The sequence below is a fragment of the Leptodactylus fuscus genome, chromosome 3 (assembly GCF_031893055.1).
Source record: "Leptodactylus fuscus isolate aLepFus1 chromosome 3, aLepFus1.hap2, whole genome shotgun sequence".
Classification (NCBI taxonomy): domain Eukaryota; kingdom Metazoa; phylum Chordata; class Amphibia; order Anura; family Leptodactylidae; genus Leptodactylus; species Leptodactylus fuscus.
In genome coordinates this window covers 55,794,321-55,817,736 of record NC_134267.1, presented here as the reverse complement: position 1 = coordinate 55,817,736, position 23,416 = coordinate 55,794,321, and the positions used below count along the sequence as shown (strand labels likewise).

Genomic DNA, 23,416 nt, shown 5'->3' with positions numbered 1-23,416 from the left:
TCTTGCGTGCATTTTTCTCAGCATTTTTTTCTTCCCCTGTTAAATATATAGGGAAACACTTGTGATTCTGCAGCTAAAGTTTAACATGCAGCACATCAGCTTCTTTGCAGCTCTTTTTTTCTGCAAGGTGTACTTGTACTGTAAAACACTTTTTTTTTGTTGCCGGATTTGCTGTGTGTTTTTGAGCCCTAGGCAGAAGTGACTACAAAGGCAATGGGAAGTATAAAGGAATCACTTACACCTCTTGGTTTTGTGCAATCCACTCCTGATTCTAAAAAACCGAGCTATTCTACAACCTTGGGCTGTGGCATAAAGGGGGTCTTCCAAATCATAGCTATTAATGACCTAGCCATAGAATAAGTAATCAATGTCGAATTGTTGGGGATCTAACACTCAGCACCTCCACGACCAGCTATTCTCAGCAGCTGCCAGCACAAGAACTAATACAAGGAACAGAATCCGAGGCACGACACCATTCTCTGTATAGTGGCTGTGCAGAGTTACTGCAGCTCAGCTCCTATTTACTTTCTGATCCTGGGTCTGTTCTCTGTCATAGATCTGACACTGGCTGCTGCTGAGAACAGCTGATCGTGGTGGTGCTGGTCGTTGGAACCCCACATATCTGATACATATGACCTATCCTAAGGACAGTTCAGGTCATCAATATCCCTAAGCCAGAACACCCATTTAAAGGGAGTTTATTATTAGAAAAACACCTTTTTAACTAATGGCACTTTGGAATTCTCCTCCTACCTTCCATTATTTTTTTCTCCCCGCTGTTTCTGATAAAATAATTTTCTTCTGTTATGCTAATTAGAATCACAGAGCACCAGTGGTGTTCCCCCTGTGCTCCGAGCACCCCCGTGTCATGACTTTCCTCCGTTCCTTAGCTGATTGTGTTCACTTCCCTCTTCCGCTTCTCCATATCTTCAACCTTTCGCAGGCATTGGACGCAGCGCTGTAACAGACTGACTCTGCCCAGGCCAGCATTTTTCGGGTGGTATGTAACAGCGCTGCCTCTGATGACTATGAACGACAGAAGATACGGAGAAGAGGAAGAGAGAAGTGAACACAATCAGCTAAGGGGCGGTGGAAAGTCATGAGGCGGGGGTGCTCGGAGCACAGGGTGATCGTAATTGGCATAATGATCGTTTTAATAGACCCATAGGGTAAACCCATCAGATAATGGGCCCTATTTACTTACCGATTCTTGTTAATGCTCACAACCGCCTCTACTTCCCTCTCTGCCCTCCAGGTGCCCTATATGTCATGACGTGATATGTGAAAACAGGCAAAAATAGAGCACCTAAATTTTGACGGTATGTTACAATGGTCAATATATTGGTCATATGAGTAGCCCTCATTCACATACAGTGAAATTAATGTAGCCATGTGACGGATGTTAAATAAAACGTCCGTCACACAGGCGATATTCACTCTCTTGTGAGTATAGGGATAGTCTGTGTCAGTCTGATTTCTTGAGCGCTCGTGTACAAGCCAATACAATTAGGAGCCGAGGACACATACAGTAACAATGTGAATAAGAAGGTTTTTATTCATTCAGAAGTTGCTGAATTTTTATATAGTTTTAAGCCTTTATAACATAAAACCAGAACAGTCTTAAGAAGTTTGACTTATTAGACAATGTCGTTTTCTTTTTTATGGCATTGTTCACTTAGTCTGTACACGTAATACTAGAATTTTCACCTACTTCACTCTCCATTACAGTTTTCCGCTCCACCTTGCACTTCATACATGGAGATCTACTCTGACATCCCCAATTCTGATAGTAGTGAATGCTGCTGAGCAACTAGTCTTGCAAATCAGAGATGTCAGAAAATAAGGAACAGCTGCCGAGAACGTTCAGCATGCTTTACTGCCTGGAATGAATAATGTGAGCAGGCAGGGCCGCTTCAGCAAGTGATCAGGCTCTATGCAGACCAGACTGTTTGTTCTGAAATCTAAAGCAATGCTTAGAAATAATCCCCCAATAACATAAAAGGTAGTTGGTTTACAAAATGCTGATTAAATCACGTTAACGTTGTTAACAGAATCTGTAATGTAAAATAACAAAGAGGTTTTTAATAGCTTTAAGCCGCAGGAATTCTGGGAAGCTTAGAGAGTATTACATTTACTACACTGATGAGTCTGACAGTACAGAAGTCTAATAACTGCGTATATAGAGGACGGGTCTCTAGGATCACTTCACAATGGGAATAAATATGCAACAAAATGGTTTGTTTAGAAAAAAAACAGGAAAATAAATAAACCTTGACTTCAGGCATAAAATAAACAAAACAAAATACAGCCTTAACTTTAGGCAAAAACAAAATAAAGTCCTGCTCGTCTGAGCAACTAACTAAACAGAACTGATAACCTAACTATACATGTGGCTTACTACCAGCCACACGAACAAAACAGGATCAATATAGTTTCACCATACTCAGGGTTACAGGACAGAACCACATACCTCCTTTCACCTCATTGAACTGCCATGCAATGCAGGAGCAGCAGCCTTTTCTGGCCCAGTAATGAGCCAAAGATCTACACTTGGGCTGACGCCTACTCCAGATCCACCTTGACCACACATATTCCAGAAATCTGGGGCTGATATATCTGGACTCCAGCACTCTGCCTGTCACCTTCTCACAAACCCTACAGGTGAAAAAGTATTATTGTCTGTGTGGCCTACTACTCCTGAATTTTTGATATTTTTTTTTTAGATTTTCTTCTACAATAAAGAGAACCTTTCATCACCAGCTCCAGTTCTTAGCATATGTGAATAGGTGCTGCTCCACTGATTCCAGAGCACTTGGAATTTTTTCTCTCCTGAGCAGTTGGGTTTGGTGAATTATTTAGTGCTGTTTAGGCTCTGTACAGTCAGGTGGGCGGTGTCAGGCAGGGGGTGTGGTTCAGAGCTCCAATCAGAGGCAGCCAGTGTCAGAGCTCAGAATCACTCCCCTTGCCTTCCTGACAATGCAGAGCCTAAATAGCATATCAGGCACCAAAATAAACTGCACTTATTGCTCAGGATAGGTGCAGACTAGAGAAAAAATTCCAACTGTGCCGGAGTCAGTGGAGCAGAGGTGAAACGTCTTCAGGGAGAGATATTTCCTCTAGACAGTAGGAGGAGTCATATACTGAGTCAATCCAATTTGCCCCCGTACCTATGCTATTTTATTCATTTCATCCATCAAAATCTGGGAATGCTGTCTCCTGTCCTTGGAGACTGTTGCCCACCTCATAGCAAAAAAAGGAGCATTCTGCAAAATTGGATACAGCTGACAACTCCTACTTGATCCTAAGTTATTGTGACGTCTTAACACTATATGGTAGGGGATAAGCTACAGGTGGAAGGAGGATGTGAAGTATCTGTCCCATCTGGTAATGACACATGGCATACATAATAGCCTATGGGATGTTACTACATGGTCTTCATTGATTATAAATAAAACCTGATGAAGGAGCCTCGTCTATACCTGCCACTGAGAAGATGTTTCAGGACTTTCACACTTTGTGGCACCAGTTGCATCCATAGTTCTCATTTCAGGTATTGTAAAGTATGAGATGGTGTCAGTACCCTTATGTATGCTTGTATTGTATGTTTTTTTTTAATCTATCTCACTAAAAAAAACAAAAAAACAATTAAGTCATAAGAACCAAACCAAAGACACCCATCTGTAGACGGCTGTTTTGGGGTTCCCAGTATAGAGCAGGAAAGACATACAGCCGTGTAAGAAGATTTATTTTTCTGGCACTGCCCCCTGGAAACAGTGTGCAAATGTCCTCATACCAGCTAAACAAGTGGCACCTATTTGCAGACAGCACTGTTCTGGGGTATTTACCCCTTCTACCCCTTACCCCACTACAGAGCAGAGTTACTGGAAAGCTAAGGATGAGTTGTCTTAGACACAGATCAGGGGATTGCTGTTTCTTTTTTCAGACTTCTAGAACAGTGCAGTATATAAGCTGCCATGTATAAAATAAGTGGGCAGTTTTGAGCACCATATGTGTTGCCAATGGATAACTTGAAGCTCCTGGGTCCTAATGCAGATTCTGTAATGGGGCCTTTACCTACCTTGTGTAGTTTAAAATAGTGATATATGTATGTACAAGCCTTTAGGGTGCCTTCAAGGTCCAGGGCCAGACGGCAGCGGCTACTCCTTCACTACATATAACTATACCCCTTCAAGGTATACATTTGGCATGCATGTATAGTACATTTCTGCTACTAGATATGAAGTCCAGGTTACAGTTACAACTCCATTGTGATAACGCATTTCCAACCAAGGGCAATTCAGTTGGTGCAGTTCAGTTATACTGGAAATTCTTGCTATAAATCCTATAAATCCGTAAAGAAATATTCTTTGCTATCCACATGAACGGCATATGGCTAGCTGGGCTGTAATAGCAATGTGGTCATGGTCGCTGCACTATGCGCTTTATGGCCTTCTTACTAACGGTGTGACTTTGTCATTAACTCTACACACTATGGATAATGCAGCGGGTTTTACTATACAGCTTCACACACATTTAACAGATGCCGATATCAAGCCATAATACACAATCTATATTATATTCCATGATATCATAGGTCACCTTTATGTAATAGCTTTGAGTAAGGAACCGTGTAGCTCCAGAATTCGCAATAAGAAAATGCTAAATCAAATTTAACCTCTTTTCTTCCGGTTATACATCAGCAGAGCTCTTCTGCCATGACTTGATATGCTTTTCCAATATATGTATATTTCCATAAGACATTACATTAAAAGGCAAAGTAATGCCCACTACATGTTTATTAGATAGAAAATATAGCAAAAAAAAATTAGTTACACTAGGTACACACTGGTGTTCGGATCTCCGTTGTTTGGGAACGTATATGGGGACCTGAAAGATGGAAATCCTGTCTGCTTAAAAGGACTATATTAGGATCCGCCAGGTTTCTGCTCAAACCGGTGGAGAGGAAAATCCTCCGGGCAGAACTTTTCTCTCTGCCAATTTTAGGCAGACTCATGTGGCCGATGTCAATCCAGCCTTATCGTGTTATATACCAGACTCAGACTCAAGGAGATGCACCAGCTCAGTATATTTTTGTAGAATATGTCACAATCTACCATCAGCCTCTGAATGTAAATGGGAATGTTTCTGTACACTGACACCCCTGTTAACCAATGCCCTGATATAGTTTTTGAAGGGGTTTTTTTGTGCGTGTTTTTAAATAACCAAATTGACTTGAACATATTAGTTTTAATATATTACAATGGGAGATGATTGTGAATTGTCAGGATTGATTCAGTGGGATTCATTCTGCTATTTTTATGTCTTATAACATAATTATTTAAAAAAAACCAAAAAAACTTGATAGTCTTCAGTAGTTGATACCTTTTTAATGGCTAACTAATAATGATGACAGATTACAACATTTCGAAGCTCTGGGCTCCTTTCTCAAGTAAATTTAAAAACCATTTCTGAAGGATACATATTTATATACAAAAGGGCACATAGGGATAGAATTCTAGGAGGAAGGGGGGTAGAGGGTTATTCCTTATTGGTAGAAACAATGTAAACAATTCCAGTTCTCAGGGTCTCAGGTCAGTGATTTCTGTAAGATGCCATAAACCCATGTGACCGATTTAACCCCTTCTCCAGTGTTTGAAGCGGGGTCATACGTTTATACTCATAAATCCGTCGCTCTTTCCTTGATTTAAAATATCGTCTTAAAACCAAAATTTTCATGTGATCGGTGATATTATGATCCTCATTGCAGTAATGTTTTGACTCGGGAAGGTCCATTCTTCGTTCTCTAATTGTATGTCGATGTGAATTCATACGCATTCTAAGCTGCTGTCCGGTCTCTCCAACATGCAGATTTTCAGTGGGACATTTGGTGCACATTATTAAATACACTACATTAGGTGTGTTACAGGTGAACGTACCTGGGATTTTATATTCCCTGTTAGAGTTTGGTATCTCTATCCTGTCAGTGGTCAGTATGTGAGGGCATGTTTTGCACCTTTTCTGTCCGTATGGAAATGTTCCTGTGTTAGTTGGAGGTGACACTGAGCTGCTCACAACCACATTCCTGAGGTTTGGTGGCTGTCAGGAGAGGGGAGTCTGGAAATATGGATTTTAGACAGTGGTCTTTTTGTAGTAGTGGATGTAATTTGTATGTGATTCCTCTCAGCGTCTCCAGGTGTGGGTTATATGTGACGACCAGGGGCACCCGATTGTTTTCCTGTTGGGTGTTGTATTTTAATAAATCCGATCTTGGTATTCTGGTGGCCCTGGTGATTTGGTTATCAATTGTTCTTGGATGGTAACCCTGCCTCAAGAATGTGTTTTTGAGGCCTCCAAGGTATTCGTCTCTATCTGCAAGCTTTGAATATATGCGATGGTATCTGATAGCCTGGCTGTAGACAATGGAGTTCTTTATGTGTTTAGGATGAAAGCTATCCCATCTTAGGTAGGTTGGTCGGTCAATAGGTTTCCAATACATCGATGTCTCAATTTTGTTGTCCAGAAGTTTATTTTGGAGAAGGAGTAATTGAGCGTCAGGTTGATGGTGGGATGGAACTGGTTGAATTGTTCATGGAAGATTTTCAGCTGTTGTTAAGACCCAGTCTATCAAGTTTTTTGTTTTTTTTATATTTCCTACCCACTGTCTAAGTGGGCTGTGAATGATAGTGTAAAGTACTGTGCGACAAGTATGGCATGGAACAAATCTGTTTACTGTTATAACTCTTACAATCTAGCTCACATCTATCTAATTGTGTATCATTCTGCTTATTCTATAATCTATGTATGCATTCTAGCTACAGTATCTATCTATCTATCTATCTATCTATCTATATACACTATCTTTTCTAGCTATACTATCTATCTATCTATCTAGCTTAGACTAATCTATCTATCGTTCTATCTATCTATCTATCTATCTATCTATCGTATCTATCTATGTTCCAGAGTTGTTTAAGGAAATTACAAGTGCCTTAGTACTTTTGTTTTGAGCCATGGTTGAGATTCCATGTCACTTATTCCCACCAATGTAAGACATGTCTAAATATTTTCCGATTGTATCTGTTAAGGCTAAGTTTATCCCTCATCTGTTGTTATGATCCATCAGAGGATCCTAACAATGGAGAGCAATGTCTCCCTGAACGAGAGGCACAAACAGAAAATTTTCCTTTTTTTTCCATCTCAATAGACTTCAGTGATAAAAAAGGAGCTTTCTGCTTCAAGCTCTGTGCACCGTATAATACAGAGACTATACACAACCTTGTACAGATGATCTATATATGTCTTGTATTGATTGTGTGATTTATATTTGTTGGTGGATTTCTCTGCAATGAAATATATAGGCAACTAAACATTTTAAGGGCTCGTTCACATGGGGCAAGAGGCTGCGTATTTTGACGCCAAATCCACCTCAAAATCCACCCCCTCACAATAGAGGTCTATGTAGAACGTTAGCATTCTTTTTTGTGCTAGTGTTTTGTTCCCGCTTGCGCAAAAATTGCACCTGTATTTTGTCGCGGCAGCCATGATGGAATGTGCACACGCGGAATCCCATGTGAACTAGCCCTCATACAATGGAATTAAAAGGCATACACATGTGTCCACCCTAATCTAAGATCTAGTATGATTATGGACCCCAATACCTCCTGAAACCAAGTCAATAAAATATTGTGAGATGTTCACAAAACCAAAGATAGGCTTCAATTCACAACAAGACTACCTAGTAGCCACAGATACACACATGTAGGATAGATAGCTTGTGACAGTGTATTGCAAAATCATGTTGTCTTGAAAATCCCATCATTTTGTCACACATATATCTGCCTTTGCCTTGAAAACAGCAGCTCCACATGATTTAGTCTTATAAGCCAACTACTATGCACTGTAAAATGAGTAAATACCTAGAGATGAAACAGAGTCCGGCTACTAAATGTTACGGCTCAGCCAATTAATACAATGTAAATGTCACAATCTGAAAACTTGTGACGCATCATTTGCTTCCTATTTGGATTGCTCCATGTGCACTAAAGCATGGGAACAGCCAGTTCCTGCTTCATTTACCATCTCTTATCCCTCCAAGTTGAATGTAAGGAATCAAACACACATCGACTCATTTTACAGATTAAGCAGGAGAAAATGAAAACATCTGTTTCCAGACCTCTTATATTTAGCTCAAGCATGGATATTTTACTACTTATCCTATCAGTCACTGCAGAAATATTTAGGAAGCAAATTCCCCTTCACCAAAACAAATTGCTTCATGTAGTGCATTTGTAGCAGCTACATGGCAAGTTATTTTATGCTGTGCCTGTTATACTCATTTCTATAAGGAATCACGAGAATTAGAAATTAATAACGTCAGCCTCCAGGATTTTTTGTATGAGACAGTCTCATAATTTACATTTTTTGGTCTGATAAATAGATATGGGGTGTAGGTTAACCTAGAAGCCGAATCTCTAGCAAACAGTGTCCTGCTGCAGCCAGTTGTATTGGATTGTGAAGAGGAAGGAAAATAGCCAATTTTTTGGGACACTTACACAAGGATTCTTTATACATTTCCAGTTTTAATAGCATGCGCATATATATATATATATATATATATATATATATATATATATATATATATGAGACAGAATAAAGGAAAGGAAGAGATTATGGGAGGAATTTTGGGTTATTTTATTTTTTTTTGGTATATCTTGTGTATTTTCCAGTGTTATTTTTAACTTGCTCATACATATAAAAGCAAACTCAGCTAAACCCACCAATGCGGCTCCCCTCTGACCCAACGTTCACGTGATCTGCCGGGATCTAAAACTGTTAGAGATCCTGGGTCCTAAAAAATTCAGATCAGCTCGGTAGTCATGGGCAGAAGGCTTTATTCCTCCTGGAAATGGGGCTAAATGTACCAGCCGCAGTTACAGGGGAAATCAATCCCCCACAAAAAAAAGACACCCCCCCAAAGGTCTATTTTGGCCTTATAGGAACACAATGTAAAAAATAAAACAAATAAATTGAAATGTAACAAAAAAAAAGTAACATAATTTTAAAAAATAAATAAAATAATATACCAATAACACGCCCTTATTACAGGTTCTAGACCCACCCCTGACGGCACAATACAAAATAAAAAATACCGTAATGGAGAAGAAAAACTATTTGAAAAAGTTTTTTAGTATCACTTTGTGCTACTAAATTTTAAAAAAAAGTGACGTTAAAAACAGACACATTTTCCCTTATCATTTGTTCATATTTTCCCAAATATAAAAAATAAATAAATAAAACAACCAAAAATAAAAACAAAATAAAAATAAAAAAGGGCGCAAAAATTAATTGAATAACCCAAATGATAAAAATGTTATAGCCCTCAAAACCGCACATACGAAAAAAAAACGGAAAATGTGTCTGGTCCTGAACAAGAGAAATTGTCCGGCACTGAAGTGGTTAAACATAAATACATTTTATTTTTTTTTAAGTATCCCTTTAAATATCAAACAGCTGTATACAGATTTATTACTAGGCAGTCCTTTATTAGTGGTGTCCTTTGTTCTGCTGCTGATGTTGCTATGGAAACAGTGATGTCATTGTCATCCTAGGAAAGTTCGTCATCGTAGAGTGTAACGTAGACACATTGTATGGAATAATAGGCACAGAAGTGTGGCAGATCCTATTCTTGTAGTGCGGCTGATATTGAAGGCGTATGGCGTGTCCTTTACGGAAGCCTCGGTGTTACCGGTTCAGCTTGTTACATCACCTGCAGACTACAAGTTAATTGAAATACAGCGCAGGTCACACTCCGAGTGTAATGTCTCTAACAAGATATTTCTCTAGACATTTGAAAGGAGTATTTTAAACTACAGGTATTAACCTTAGAATATAAATAACCTTCAGGTTTATTAACGGAGGAAAGTGTAAAAAAAACCAAAACCCTTGGCGTAAATTTCTCGCAACGTGTTATTACTATGTATGTCAATAGAATCAGGTGGATTCACCTCTGCCAGATATAAAGGGATGCAAAAGTTCCAGCAAGTACTGTAAAGGTTATTCATTTTATTATGAAAATTTACGCAATTTACACCAATTTCTCTATCACTTCCTCAAGGTTTCAATATCACTGCTTTCTGACCTGTAGAGTATAGCGTTTTGTATACCAGTCTTAGTCACCGTGTGGCACAAGATGCGCCTGAAGTATTAAGAGGCTCAGGCACACTCCATTTGCTAGAAGTGAAATCTTCACCTGGAACGGGTGTAGATTTCATGTATAACTTATAACTATAACTTTCTGGTGTGAGTTATAGTAAGTTTGCCAGGTTGAGGAGGCCAGGTCTTGGCTCAACCTTGGTCTCCACCGCACTCTACCCACTTTTGGAAAATATGGCAAAGGAACAATGTCTCTTATCTTTGGTGCAAGAAAGGGCTGTACACCAAAGATGCGCCACATTTACACCCATCTATGCCCAACTACATCCATCTTGTGTAGAGGGTTTAGTCAATCCACCCATTGCTTTCAGTGGTTCTCTTCACATGTCTGGTTGGTTTTAACAGACCAATTCTATTTTATTTTCAGAGATTCTGCAATAAACTCAAGTAGCCCTGGTCTAGAAGTGCTCATACATGACTAATAGTTGGTCCACAGGTCAGGAACAGAAGCTTCTGAGAAGCCCATGGAAAATCACTGTAATGTCTCTGCGCCTCCCTCCGGTCGCACGCTGCGTTCCAGGATGCATGTTTAGTTTCACTCTTTCCTTGGGGTTCTTGTTGTTCTCTCTGAACACTACCTCTTCTCTGTAATTAAATCTCCACAAACCCTGCACACATCTCCCTGCACCTTCATTTCCCTCCACTCCTCTACTAGTTAATCTTAGCCTTACCTGTGATTTACAGCACATCTACCAATCAAGTTTGGGTCGGGTTCTGAACTTCCTACAAACAGGTCAACAGCCCACACCTGGTTGCTGGCTATTGTGACTCTGTCCAGTGACTCTGTCCTCACTAAGCTTTCTGCTTGCTATTGTATTGTATTACTGACTTTTGGCTTTTCTTGACTACTCTTTTGGATTACAATTTGGTACTGCTTGTCTCTATGGCTTTGACCATTGGCTTGCTGACTTGCTTCTGTGTTGTCTTGTCTTGTTCTATCACTTATTCAGAGTGGGGACTGTCACACAGTTGCTGTCTGCCATCTAGGACAGTTCTGGCAAGTAGGTAGGGACAGGGGCTGGATTGAGTTTAGGACTCACTGTCTGTGTCATTCTCTTCCTTCCTGGTTTCTGCAGCAGGACTGGGGAACTGTTCAACTAGCAATTCCCTTACAATCACATTATGATTGAAAAGTCGCTGAACAGACAGGTTTAATTCCCTGAGGTTTTAGTGGCCAGGAAGGTGCAAGGATATCTCGAATTCTATAATACCAATAACCACATGAGGCTGACACTTCACCTGGATGTGGTCTACAGCGATCGCATGATTGTACTGTCATTGGTGGCTGCATGTGGCCAGAGTTTCATCTTTACTATATACTTACTATTCTTAATAGTCACCCATCAGGCATTCACAATGAATCTTTTTGGAGAAGCAGGGTTGTTACAGGACACACAGGTGAAGGGCATACATATGAGTAGCATCACACATATTGTGAAATGTATTATTTGCATGCTCACAGCTGGGAACTGTTACAGAGAGCTGCATGGTGGTGAGCGACTATCCTCCATGAGAATTTGTGTTCTCTCTTAGCCGGGTCCAGGGTAAAACCCACAAAAATATTTTGGTAATGGTTTCAATGTGTGGTATATAGCATGACTAGATGTGGTGCAAGATTACTCCTTGTTCTAACAATTTTTAATAGAACGTTTTCATTCGCATGCTGGATATATATATATATATATATATATATATATACATATATATATGTATGTATTCTCGTTCATTCATTCATTCATTCATTCAGCAGACTTATCTAACATCTAATAGGCATTAGAACATTCTGCAGGAAGTAGGGAAAGTAGTAGTTTATATGTACAATTTGTATGAAGGAGTAAGGTCCAGTTCACGTCTACATTTGGTATTCCGTTCAGGTAGTCCACTTGGGGACCCCCCAAACGAACTACCAAATGCATTAAAAATTGGTTAGCAGAGAAACCACACGGACCCCATAGACTATAATGGGGTCCATGTGTTTTCCGCGCGGTGTCCATTCAAGTCATGTAGAGAGAAAAGTCCTGCAAGCACTACTTTTCTCTCCGCATCATACATGCGGACACCACACAAAAAACACATGGACCCCATTATAATATATGGGGTCCGTGTGGTTTCTCTGCTAACCACTTTTTAATGCATTCGGTATTGCGTTCCGGGAGTCCTCAAGAGGACTCTTCCCAAATGGAATACCGAACCCAGATGTGAACCAGGCCTAAGTTCATGCAGTCAAGATTTATGTCAGGAATTGTCCCCATGTATCCACCAAACATGTCCATATGGTATAATTGATGCAAAGGATTCCTCAAGACTTGGTTTATATGTAGCTGGTTTGTATTGAGATAGGTTTCATTTTTTAACTTTATTTACCAACTTCGTCACCCTGGACCACCTCTGGAAGTGCCCCCCACCTTAATATACCTTCCCATGAACCAGACAAAAGAGTCCAGTTTGGGGCAGAGGATTGAAAGTAATGCCTATTTTTGGGTCAGGACTACCCAAATGTGCTGGGACAGCTGACAGCTATGTTTTAGAGGAAAGTATAGCCAATTCATGAAAAGTGATTCTGAAAAGAAAAAAAAATCTTTTATCTACTTGCGAACCATTTACCCATCTAAGTTTGAGACCCCTGGTCTAGGCCATACGTTTTTTGCATATCATGGGATGTACAGGTATATGCTTAATGTAGGCAAAATCAAATGTCAGGATCGGATGTACTTTGTACATTACAAAGTTACAATATAAGAGTATAATCTGAAAAATAATATGTGTCCTAATATGAACTATGTACTTGAAGTTCTAGGTGTTTGGTGCAAATTGTCCATTGTTAGTTGCTAGCAAAGTGGCCAGCATACAATAAGGCTTTCTGCTGCCCGGGGCTTTTGTGTCCTATAAGGGTAGAGGTAATTTGTATAGACTTATTTTTGGATCAGGTAAGTGGAATAGATGATTTCACCCAGGCCGGCGCTCTTTGAAGTAGAAAACTAATGCACTTCTATAATCGTGTGATTGCTGGCACATGTGCCCCCTGCCAAGACCAAACCTCTCCGGCTTCCAACCTGCCTCAACAACCATCACCCCTGGATCTGTGGTTACAGCCTTTCTAAAACAGCTGTCTTTAATGTCACTCGGATGAGTCAGCGCAAGAAGAATCTTACAAAACAGCTACACATGTTATCTTTGAAGCTTTCGTTCCGATGCATCCTAAGTAATATACAGGCATACATTAGTATATTTCATTCTTTACTATTTTGAGCTCCCTGTCCACCTGCAGACCACAGGTGGGAGGCCATGACTGTCTCATGTATATAGTATCCCTTTTAAATGATATACATTTATGTGTATGCTTTATATATGGCAATGTCACTTTATATTGTAATGTATATTATTATTGCTGACTGGCATTTTTTATGTTTGTCGTTGCAGCTCTTCATGAATTCCCCAGTGATATCTTCTCAAATGAAGATCGGCGGCATGGAGCTATCATTCTGCATGTTCTATGTGTAAGTTATTGATCTCTTTGCCAAGTTTTCTTGATTTTATTTTTGTGCAAAAAGGTAGCTTGTCTGCCAATAATAGATTAAAGGGAGTCTGTCAGCAGTAAATTGGCTATAAACCTAATCCCAGTACCTTGTAGAGGAGAATCTACAGCCATGTGTGCACATAAGGAGTAACATTAGTTTTGGCCATTATATGTATTCTTGTACTCTATATTTTGTAGCAGTTTTTCTCTCCGAATATTATATCTCCTATTTTCCCAGAGCACGTGGTGCAGACTAGGTGCTATGATGTCATCTATAGACAACACATGGAGCAAACAGGAGATTCTGCTTCCTAACACTCATATAGGACATTAGGATGTCCTAAGTGCTTATCTTTAGAGAACTGTCAATGGATCCTTCTATGAGATTCAGTATGTCTTGGGAGACCAAGACAGATATAGTATAGTGTGATTCAGTGTGATTATTAGTTTAGCAGGTGGAAGGGAAACAAAAGAGCATTAAAATAGCAACTGGATAAGTAGGGCAAATGTAAAAGCTAAATCACCTAATAAAGCAATTTGGCGAACTGCATGGCATGAAATGTGCGGCTGATGTTTCGTAGAAAATTCTTCACACCTACAGATTATTTTGGAATTTGATGTACCGTATATACTCGAGTATAAGCCGACCCCCCTAATTTTACCACAAAAAACTGGGAAAACTTATTGACTCGAGTATAAGCCTAGGGGGAAATGCAGCAGCTACTGGAAAATTTCTATAATTAAAATGGTCAGAGTTTTTGGGTGCAGTAGTTGCTGGGTGCTGGGAAAGTGGAGGGGGTGTTTTGGTTGTCTGTCTGCCCCTTCCCTGAGCTTGAGGACTGTTTTTTCTTCCCCCACTTGGAATTCAGTCTGGCTGAATATAGGGTATCTGCAGTGCTCCTATTAACCCCTTCCTGACGGAACAGGAGCACTGCAGATACCCTATATTCAGTAGACCAGGCACTCTCAGACACAGGGATACCTAATGTGTATGTGTTTCACAGTCATTTTCTACTTATATATGTATTCTAGGGAAAGGAGGGATTTAGAACTTTTATTTTTTTAATTTTTTTTAAATCTTTTATTTTTTTATTTGCACTATTATATGGGAGATTCTATAAATTAATATTGTGGCTGGTCATAGACCCCCCCCCCCCTCCTAAAAAAAAAAAAAAAAGAATTTTTTTTTTTTTCGCTGACTCAAGTATAAGCCGAGGGGGGCTTTTTCAGCTCAAAAACTGGGCTGAAAAATTCGGCTTATAGTCGAGTATATACGGTATATATTTTTAGGATCAAAAACACAAAAAAAGGGGCAACACAGTGGCTCAATGATTAGCACTGCAGCCTTGCAGCGCTGGAGTCCTGGGTTTGAATCCTGTCAAGGACAACATCTGCAAAGAGTTTGTATGTTCTCCCCGTGTTTGCGTGGATTTCCTCCCATACTTCAGGGACATACTGATAGGGAAAATGTAGATTGTGAGCCCTATATGGGACTCACAATCTACATTAAAATGAAAAAAAAAATTGGAATAGACAATTTATAGTCATAATTTCTATTATTAAATACATAAAATACTTCCTTTAAAGGGCAGAATAATATCACACTGACCTGCCATATTTCATTAGCTCTTGTGCTTACCTGAGCTTTATATGACTTGCACACCTATGGAGAGGCAGCAGGTAGTATATTTTAGGATGCTTCAGAAGAGTTGTCATGGCTGCAGTTGAGCTGTCCACATTTCATCTGTATCGGAGAATCAAACAAGTATTCCTCGGTTTCATCGTCCCGACCGTTATTGATCTTATGGCCAGCACATCACCGCTTCATATAATTGCTAACATTTCAGATCTCTGCCCACACAACTAAACACTTTCAAGTGCTGATCCAAATGTTTATCTACATTGTGGCTGGGTAAAATTTAACAAGAAAGATTTTGGAATCTACACAACAGTAACTACACAAATCATGGAATTATTCTAAATGATAGGGTTTCCCAGTTTAGGCTACACTCACAAGGCAGACCAGTGCACTCAGGTGTGAAACAGTACGCACCTGAAGGTAATCCAATTTCACAGATCCCTGATAGACATGAGTCTATTGAGCCATTGGACCATGAAATGGTATGTTACACTTTTTCACGGATTCGTCACACAGGCCCTTGAAATAATGGCTATGTGAATAGATCCATCGAAGTCTATGGGGCTATTTGATGGCCGTTAAAACAAAGGCCAGGACACCGTCATGGAAAACTGTGGCGTAAATCAGCCCTAATATTGTAGATATTGGTAACCCATTTCCAAAGTATCATTTGAAAGCTTCAGCTCTAGCTATAGTAGAAATGGAGAAATCACTGTCGTGCTGTGGTATATATATTGTTGGGAAGTTAGCTCGGTAGCAGCAGTGGTGCGGACCCAAACAGTCAAGACAGGGACACAAAATATGCAGTAAACTGGTTTAATTAGAAATAAAACAGGAAAATAAATAAACCTTGACCTCAGGCAGAAAATGAACAAAACTAAATACAGCCTTAACTTCAGGCAAAAACGAAATAAAAAACCTGCTCGTCTGAGCAACTAACTAAACAGAACTGATAGCCTAACTATACGTGTGGCTTACTACCGGCCACATGAACAAAACAGGAGCAATATAGTCTCACTGGACTCAGAGTTACAGGACAGAACCATCCACCTCCTTTCACCTCATGCAACTGCAGATCCAGGATCTGCAGCCTTTTCTGTCCCAGTAATGAGCCAAGGATCTACACCTGGGCTGAGGCCTACTCCAGATCTGCCCTGGACCACACATATATCAGAAACCTGGGGCCAATATATCTGGATTCCAGCACTCTGCATGTCACCTTCTCACTATATTATATTTATATGCATAATTATACATACATATATATATATATATTTATATATATATATATATATATATATATATATATATATATATATATATATATATATATACATATATATATATATATAGTAACTACTCATGCAGAACGTCTTAAAAGCTTGATCTGCAAAGGAACCCATTCCCGAGTCCTGACTCTAAATGTTAATATTATTACTAACAAAGTGATCCCATCTGATCCTATAATTCTAGCACGGGAGCCATTCCCACCACTCTCCTACATGATTTCTCGCTATACCTGCATTATACAGCCCATGTTTTCCAATCCTCCTTTGGGTTTTCGCATGTTTCGTTTTATTTTCCTCCTACTATTGCCTTTTTCCCATATCATCACCTCGCCATCTTGTGCGCCTTTACGGGCTATTTCATGTACTCAGCAGGTTTCACAAACCTAAATAAATAGTGATAAAAAATAAAACCTGTTTATACTGGAAAGAACACATCTTAGGTCTATAGGTTAAATGGAGAATAAAGTTGCTGAAGCTGAGAATATATAGTTTTATATATCCGAAGAGCTTGGGTTGTTGTTTTTGGCCTCCTCTATACTTTATACAATTTTAGCTGGAGAAATATCTTAAAATAACGCAGTGGAAAAAAAAAAAAAACAGATTTAGCCCACTTTGCATGAGCGTCCCTGCAGAGTAACTGTGTTTGGGTAAAAAAGCCTTTTAGTGTATCTTTATTTTATTATTATTTTTTACATTTGAAAGCCGCAGTGAGTGGATTTATTGATGTAATAACTACGGGGTTTTGATGGCGTTTGCTATCAATTATAACAAGCCTTTCTTCCAAAATACCATCACCGCAGGAACCCGCACAAAACTTTATGTTGTGATTTCTCACCAGGAAATCTATTTAAAAGGCAGTGGACAAAAGATGTGAGTCATTGTAGACTTGGTGTATTTGATTGTAGATGAATCACGCTTTTATTGCAGCAGGAGAAAGTTCTTCGGTGAATGTCATCTCGCTTTTAGGTAGTTATCAGACTAAAGACACAGGTAGTTAAAGGAGTGTGGTGGGAAATTTGGAAGAAAGTAGAAGGAAATTGGATGCAAACACGGGGCTGGTTTGGGGGTTTATAGAAGGTAAAGTAAGGTAAACCTTATGCACACTGTCCATTGCGGTTTTGGAAATTGCAACATGTCAATTATACCTACAGAAACACAGACAGTTTCCCTATAGTATAATAGAAGCAGAAAGTCCGCAGAGGAAACCGTTACGACATTTTACAGTAAGGGCAAAGTGGATTGGATTCTAGCGAATCCCATGCCCACTTTGCGGTAAAAACTGCAGTGCAGACATGCCATGATTTCCAAAACTGTTGCGGTTTTAGAAATCGCAGCATGTCAATTATACCTACGGAAACGCCATAGGTATAATTGAAATTGAAATTGAAGTTTGTGACATTTTCCTCTGCAGACTTTCTATCTAAAGCAATGCGGAAAGAATCGCTATGCGTTGCCGCCGCAGTTTTTCCACGCAGTACTTTATTGCTGCGGGATGTCCCATGGGGCTTTAACCTGAAAAGCATTGCGATAAAAACTCTCTCTTTTTTTTTTTTTTTTTGCACTTTTTCACTGCAGTCAATTACGTTCGGCCTTAGACTAAAGGGGCTGTCCAGGATAAACTAAAAACTCCTTGAGGCTAAAGCCCAAGTTGCACAAATTCATTGGTTTTCCCACATCAGAAACACCAGTAAAGAGAATGAGATTCTGGCTAATCTTATTCAGACATTGCAGAAAAAAAACACTGCAAAAAAGCTGCGCAGGTGTTTTTGAAAAACGCAGCATGTCAATTATACCTGTGGAAAGGCTCATGTTTTCCCTATAGGTTTAATAAGGGAAGAAAATCCGCAGAGAAAAATTCAGCAAAAACGCAATGAGTAACATTGCAGAAAAAAAACAGGATGTGTTACCACAGTTTTTTTCCACAGCATTATTTAGCTGCAAACCGTGACGTGGAGCTTTAGCCTGAGAGTTATGATGGGGTTAAAAGATTAACAGAAATAATATTCACCTACCCGATGATATTTGGGGGATACACATCCCTTGTTTCTTCTGGTCCACAGACTGTCAGAGCCAGAATTGCAGAGGGTCAGGTGATAGCAGCAAACTGTCCGTAGTCTTAGTGGTCACGTACTGGATTCTGGTGACATATCATCAGTGATGTCACCACTACCCAACATGTGACTTCTGAGCGCAGTGACTGGTAGCAGCCGTCACCTGACCCTCTGCTACTCCAGCACTAGGAGAATGGGGGATATGCTGTCAACCTGAGGATTGGGGTTAGTTGTGAGGGATTTCAGGAGCCCTGGGGAGTTTTTGATTTATCTGTACAACTCTTTTAAGGCCTGGGCCACATGTGGCTTAGTCGCAGTAGGTTGCACAACATTTGTGGCTATGGATTCTATATACAGTGAGGATGAGAAGCAGAGCAGGTAAATAAGTGGAGAACAGATTTCCTTAATAAGATATATTACATATTTATTTATTAAGCAAGGATTGTAAACTAGTTGATTTTGGCTTCTGTAGTCAGCCTGCAGCGGTCCCAACCTGTGTCATCTTAGGCCTGGTTCACATCTGCATTTGGTAATCCATTTGGGTAGTCTGCATTGGAAAGCGGAGAGTTTATGAGAGCACACGGACCCCATAGACTATAATGGGGTCCGTGTTCTTTCCGTATGGTGTCCGCACAGAGCATGCGGATAGAGAAGGCCCTAGACACTTGGGGATAGGGACGCCATGACAGGGGGGAGGATTAGGGAACGGAGAGGGTTAACATTGAAGAGTGAGAGCGGGAAAAATGGAGGTGGAGTCAGAGGTTATTTAGGTTAGTGGGGGGGTTAGGCTGAGGTCAGTCTAGAGGTAACGGCGACAGAGAGTGGACGGACTTACCTGGATGTCATGGCGGATCTGGAGGCCCTGCGTGCTCTGCTGCGTGCTGCAGCCGACGTCCACGGAGAACAGACCCTGGAGGGCCTGTTTGCGGAGGTTCGGGGGTCCCCTGGTCCGGGCTCGCCTGCCCGGGCCTCTTCATCCCGCGCTCGGAGGTCACGGCCACCGGAGCGCTACTCGCCTGATAGGGGACGGGCGGCTAGGCGGCATTCACGGAGCCCCAGGAGGGACCCTTCGGCCGCGGGCGCCCAGGTCAGCTCCCCTGGTGCTCGCCCGTCGGCGGGGAGGAATCCGCTCAGCAGCCGCAGCCGTCCGGAAGGTGGGTCGGCCATCCCTCCCCCACCTTCCTCTTCATCTGTCCGGACCCGTGCGGCGGCCTCTCGCGAGCCTGCGGGGAGGCGTGCCCGGCGCGAAGTGTCTGCGGGCGGGGACCACCCAGTGGGTGGGGCTTCCGGCCCGTTTCCTGTGACGGCGTCCGAGAGCGCCGGGATTACTGCGGCCTGTGTTCCCTGCGTGGCCGGGCCTTCTACACGCGGGAGTTCGGGCCTGGGCCGGAAGAGGCCGGCTGAAGTGGGGGCTGTGCCCAAGACGGCGCGTCGGCGTTCCAGGAGGGATGCGGGCTTGCCTTCTCCCTCCCGTGGTGATGATCGGTCCTCTGACCTGGAGGAGGGCCAGTGTTCCCCTGCGGCCTCTGCTTCCCCTGAGGATTCCGGACCTGTGGCGGCTGATCTTGGAGCGTCCTTGAGGCAGCCTGGTGAGCTTGTGGGGTCTTCTTTCTCTTCTTCTGCTGGGGGGGTTTCCCGGGGTGGGGGTAGGGGTGTAGAGTCTGGGGAGGTGGTGTCTGGTGGCGTTGTCGCGAGTGGGGGTGCTGGGGAGTCTGGGGCCTTGCTCGGGCGGATTGTGGGGTTGTTGCAGCAGCTGGTGGGGGAGCGCTCGGGGCCTGCTGGTCCTGCGCGGGTGTGGTTGGGTCCTGACGCCGGGGTTTTGCCGCCGGTTGGTAGTGGGCCTGTTGTTTTGGGGGTTGAGTCGGGCGCGGTACCTGCGTTGGGGGCGGCCGTCGCGGATGCTGGGTGTGGCGTCGACATGCCGGTGCCCTCGGGGTCAGGGGAAACCGGGACTGAGAAGGCAGTTGATTTGGTGCGCTTGGATGATAGGGCGAAAGGGGAGGTTTATGTCTGTTTTGAGGGCCCTCTGGGTGCCCATCTGAAACAGGACGTGCGTGACAACATTTGGAAAGGGGAATACGTGGAGATTTTTTCTCTGCTTCCTCTTGACAAATTTAACCTTGATAAGGTTAAGCCTAGTGGTTCCAAAAAGGACGACGAGGAAAAACGGCGGTATCGCCTCATTCCCCGCACGTTCTTGAACTGGCTGCAGGCTTTTGCTATTCTGGCGAGTGTGATTGGGGAAAAGGAGTCGGAACATTGTTCCGCTCTTTTTGGGTATATGGATGCCATAGGGGAGGCTCATCGGGTCTATGGTGGAGTTGCTTGGCTCCGCTATGATGAGCAGTTTCGCCAGCGGAAGGCGGTTCGTCCTAGCCTGCGCTGGGATCACAAGGATATCTCCTTGTGGATGCGTTTGATGGCGGCTCCTGCTAGCCAGCCCTTTCGGGGGGGGGCCGGTGGTTCGGGCTCTGCGGCCGGATCCCCGGGTACACAGCGTAAGGGCTATTGCTGGCTCTTCAATGAGGGCTTGTGCAAATTCGGGGCCACTTGTCGCTTTAAGCATGAGTGCTCCGGGTGTGGGGGAAGTCACGGCCTCCACAAGTGTTTTCGGAAAGGAAAGGGTAAAGGGGGCGATGGTGTGGACAAGAGGGAGGACTCCGGTGAGGGTCGCGGCAATGCGGCCTTTCCTAAATAGGTACCCAGACCGGGCGGCTGCCCGGCTCTTGGAGGAGGGTTTTAGTGAGGGTTTCCGCATCCCCTTCGATGCGTCTGCCCCGGTTTTTCTCCCGGGCAATTTAAAATCTGCCCGGGAGCATCCGGAGGTTGTTAGGGACAAGCTGCGGAAGGAGGTCGAGCTGGGCCGCATGGCTGGCCCCTTTGAGTCTCCTCCGTGGCCCAATTTGAGGGTGTCGCCTTTGGGGGTGGTGCCGAAGCGGGAACCTAACAAGTTCCGGCTTATTCACCATTTGTCCTTCCCGGCGGGGTCGTCCGTCAACGACGGGATCGACCCCTCTTTGTCCCGAGTCTCCTACGCTTCTTTTGACCGCGCAGTTGCGTTGGTCCGTAAGGCCGGTCCGGGGGCCCTCATGGCCAAAACGGACATTGAAGCGGCCTTCCGTTTGTTGCCGGTTCATCCGGACAGTTTTCATTTGTTGGGGTGTTTTTGGGAGGGTGCCTTTTATGTCGACTGTTGTTTGCCTATGGGATGTGCCATTTCTTGTGCGTATTTCGAGGCATTTAGTTCCTTTTTAGAGTGGGTAGTCCGTGATGTCTCCGGTATGTCGGCGGTTATCCATTACCTGGATGACTTCCTCTGTGTTGGGCCTCGGGGTTCTGCTGATTGTCTGGTCCTGTTGCGGACGGTTGAGCGGGTGGCAGAGTTGTTTGGGGTCCCGTTGGCTCCGGAGAAGACTGAGGGGCCGGCGCCGGTGATGAAGTTCTTGGGTATTGACTTGGACTCGGTCCTCATGGAATCGCGCTTGCCGGCGGATAAGCTTCAGGACCTTAAGGAGTCTCTACGGCTTTTTCAGGGTGTTCGTAAGGTTCGTCTTCGGGAAGTTCAGTCGTTGTTGGGCAAACTTAATTTTGCCTGTCGCATTATGCCGATGGGGCGTGTTTTTTGTCGCAGATTGGCGGCCTTGACTTCTGGAGTGCAGTCGCCTCATCACTTCGTGCGCCTTACGGCGGACGTGAGGGCGGACTTGGTTGTGTGGGTGGATTTTTTGGGACGTTTTAATGGGCGTTCTTTGTGGTTGCCGGCGGCGGTGTCCAGCGCCGAGTTAGATTTGTTTACGGATGCTTCCGGTTCTCTGGGTTTCGGGGCTTATTTCCAGGGACGTTGGTGTGTTGGCGAGTGGCCGGCCTCTTGGGTTGAGAGCGGTCTGGTGAGGAATTTGGCCTTGCTGGAACTGTTCCCCATTGTGGTGGCCGTTGAGTTGTGGGGTGCGGCGTTTCGTGACCGTCGGGTGTGTTTCCACTGTGATAATAGTGCGGTTGTTTTCATTATCAATTCTCAAACTGCCTCTTCCCCTCCGGTCGTGTCTTTGATGCGTTATTTAGTCATGCGCTGTTTGGATTTGAATGTGCTGGTGTCTGCGCGTCATGTTCCGGGGATTGATAATTCTGTGGCTGACGCTCTGTCTCGGTTTCAGTTTGGCAGGTTCCGGGAGTTGGTGCCGGAGGCAGCGGCGGTGGGCGAGGATTGCCCGCCCCATCTATGGTCCTTGGTGTCCGTTCCGCGGCTGAGCTCGTCCGTTGGTCGGTGACTGCGCCGACTTGGGCCCGATATCAGCAGATTTGGCGTGAGTGGGAGAGGGATTGCACTTTAGTGGGGGGTGTTGGTTCAGACGAGAGTAGAGTGTTGTTGTTGTTGTCCTGGGTGGGTGATGCTTTCGCTGCGGGCCGCTCAGCGTCGGCCATGTCGCAGCGTTTGGCCGGTTTGGCGTTTTTGTTTCGACTTCAGGGTGTTCGCGATGTCACAAAGGACTTCGTGGTCCGCCAGGCCATGAGGGGCTTTCGGCGCGGGGTTGTCCGGCGGGATCTCCGCCGGCCAGTCTCCTTTTCGTTGCTTTGTCGACTGTTGGGTTGTTTGCCGGGATTGTGTTCTTCGAGTTATGAGGTGGCGCTTTTTCGCACAGCTTTTCTTCTCGCGTTTTTTGGGGCTTTTCGGGTGGGTGAATTAGTTAGCACCTCGGTGGCTGCCTCT

At 43.2% G+C, this 23,416-nt stretch overlaps 1 protein-coding gene across 1 annotated transcript in view; it reads left to right on the top strand.

Moving 5' to 3' along the window:
* SLC24A3 (solute carrier family 24 member 3) overlaps positions 1 to 23,416 on the top strand; it is a 237,319-nt gene that overhangs the window by 117,525 nt on the left and 96,378 nt on the right. Inside the window, exon 3 of the mRNA XM_075267618.1 lies at positions 13,633 to 13,709. Coding sequence (XP_075123719.1) covers positions 13,633 to 13,709 — 77 coding nt within the window. The remainder of the gene's footprint in view (positions 1 to 13,632; positions 13,710 to 23,416) is intronic.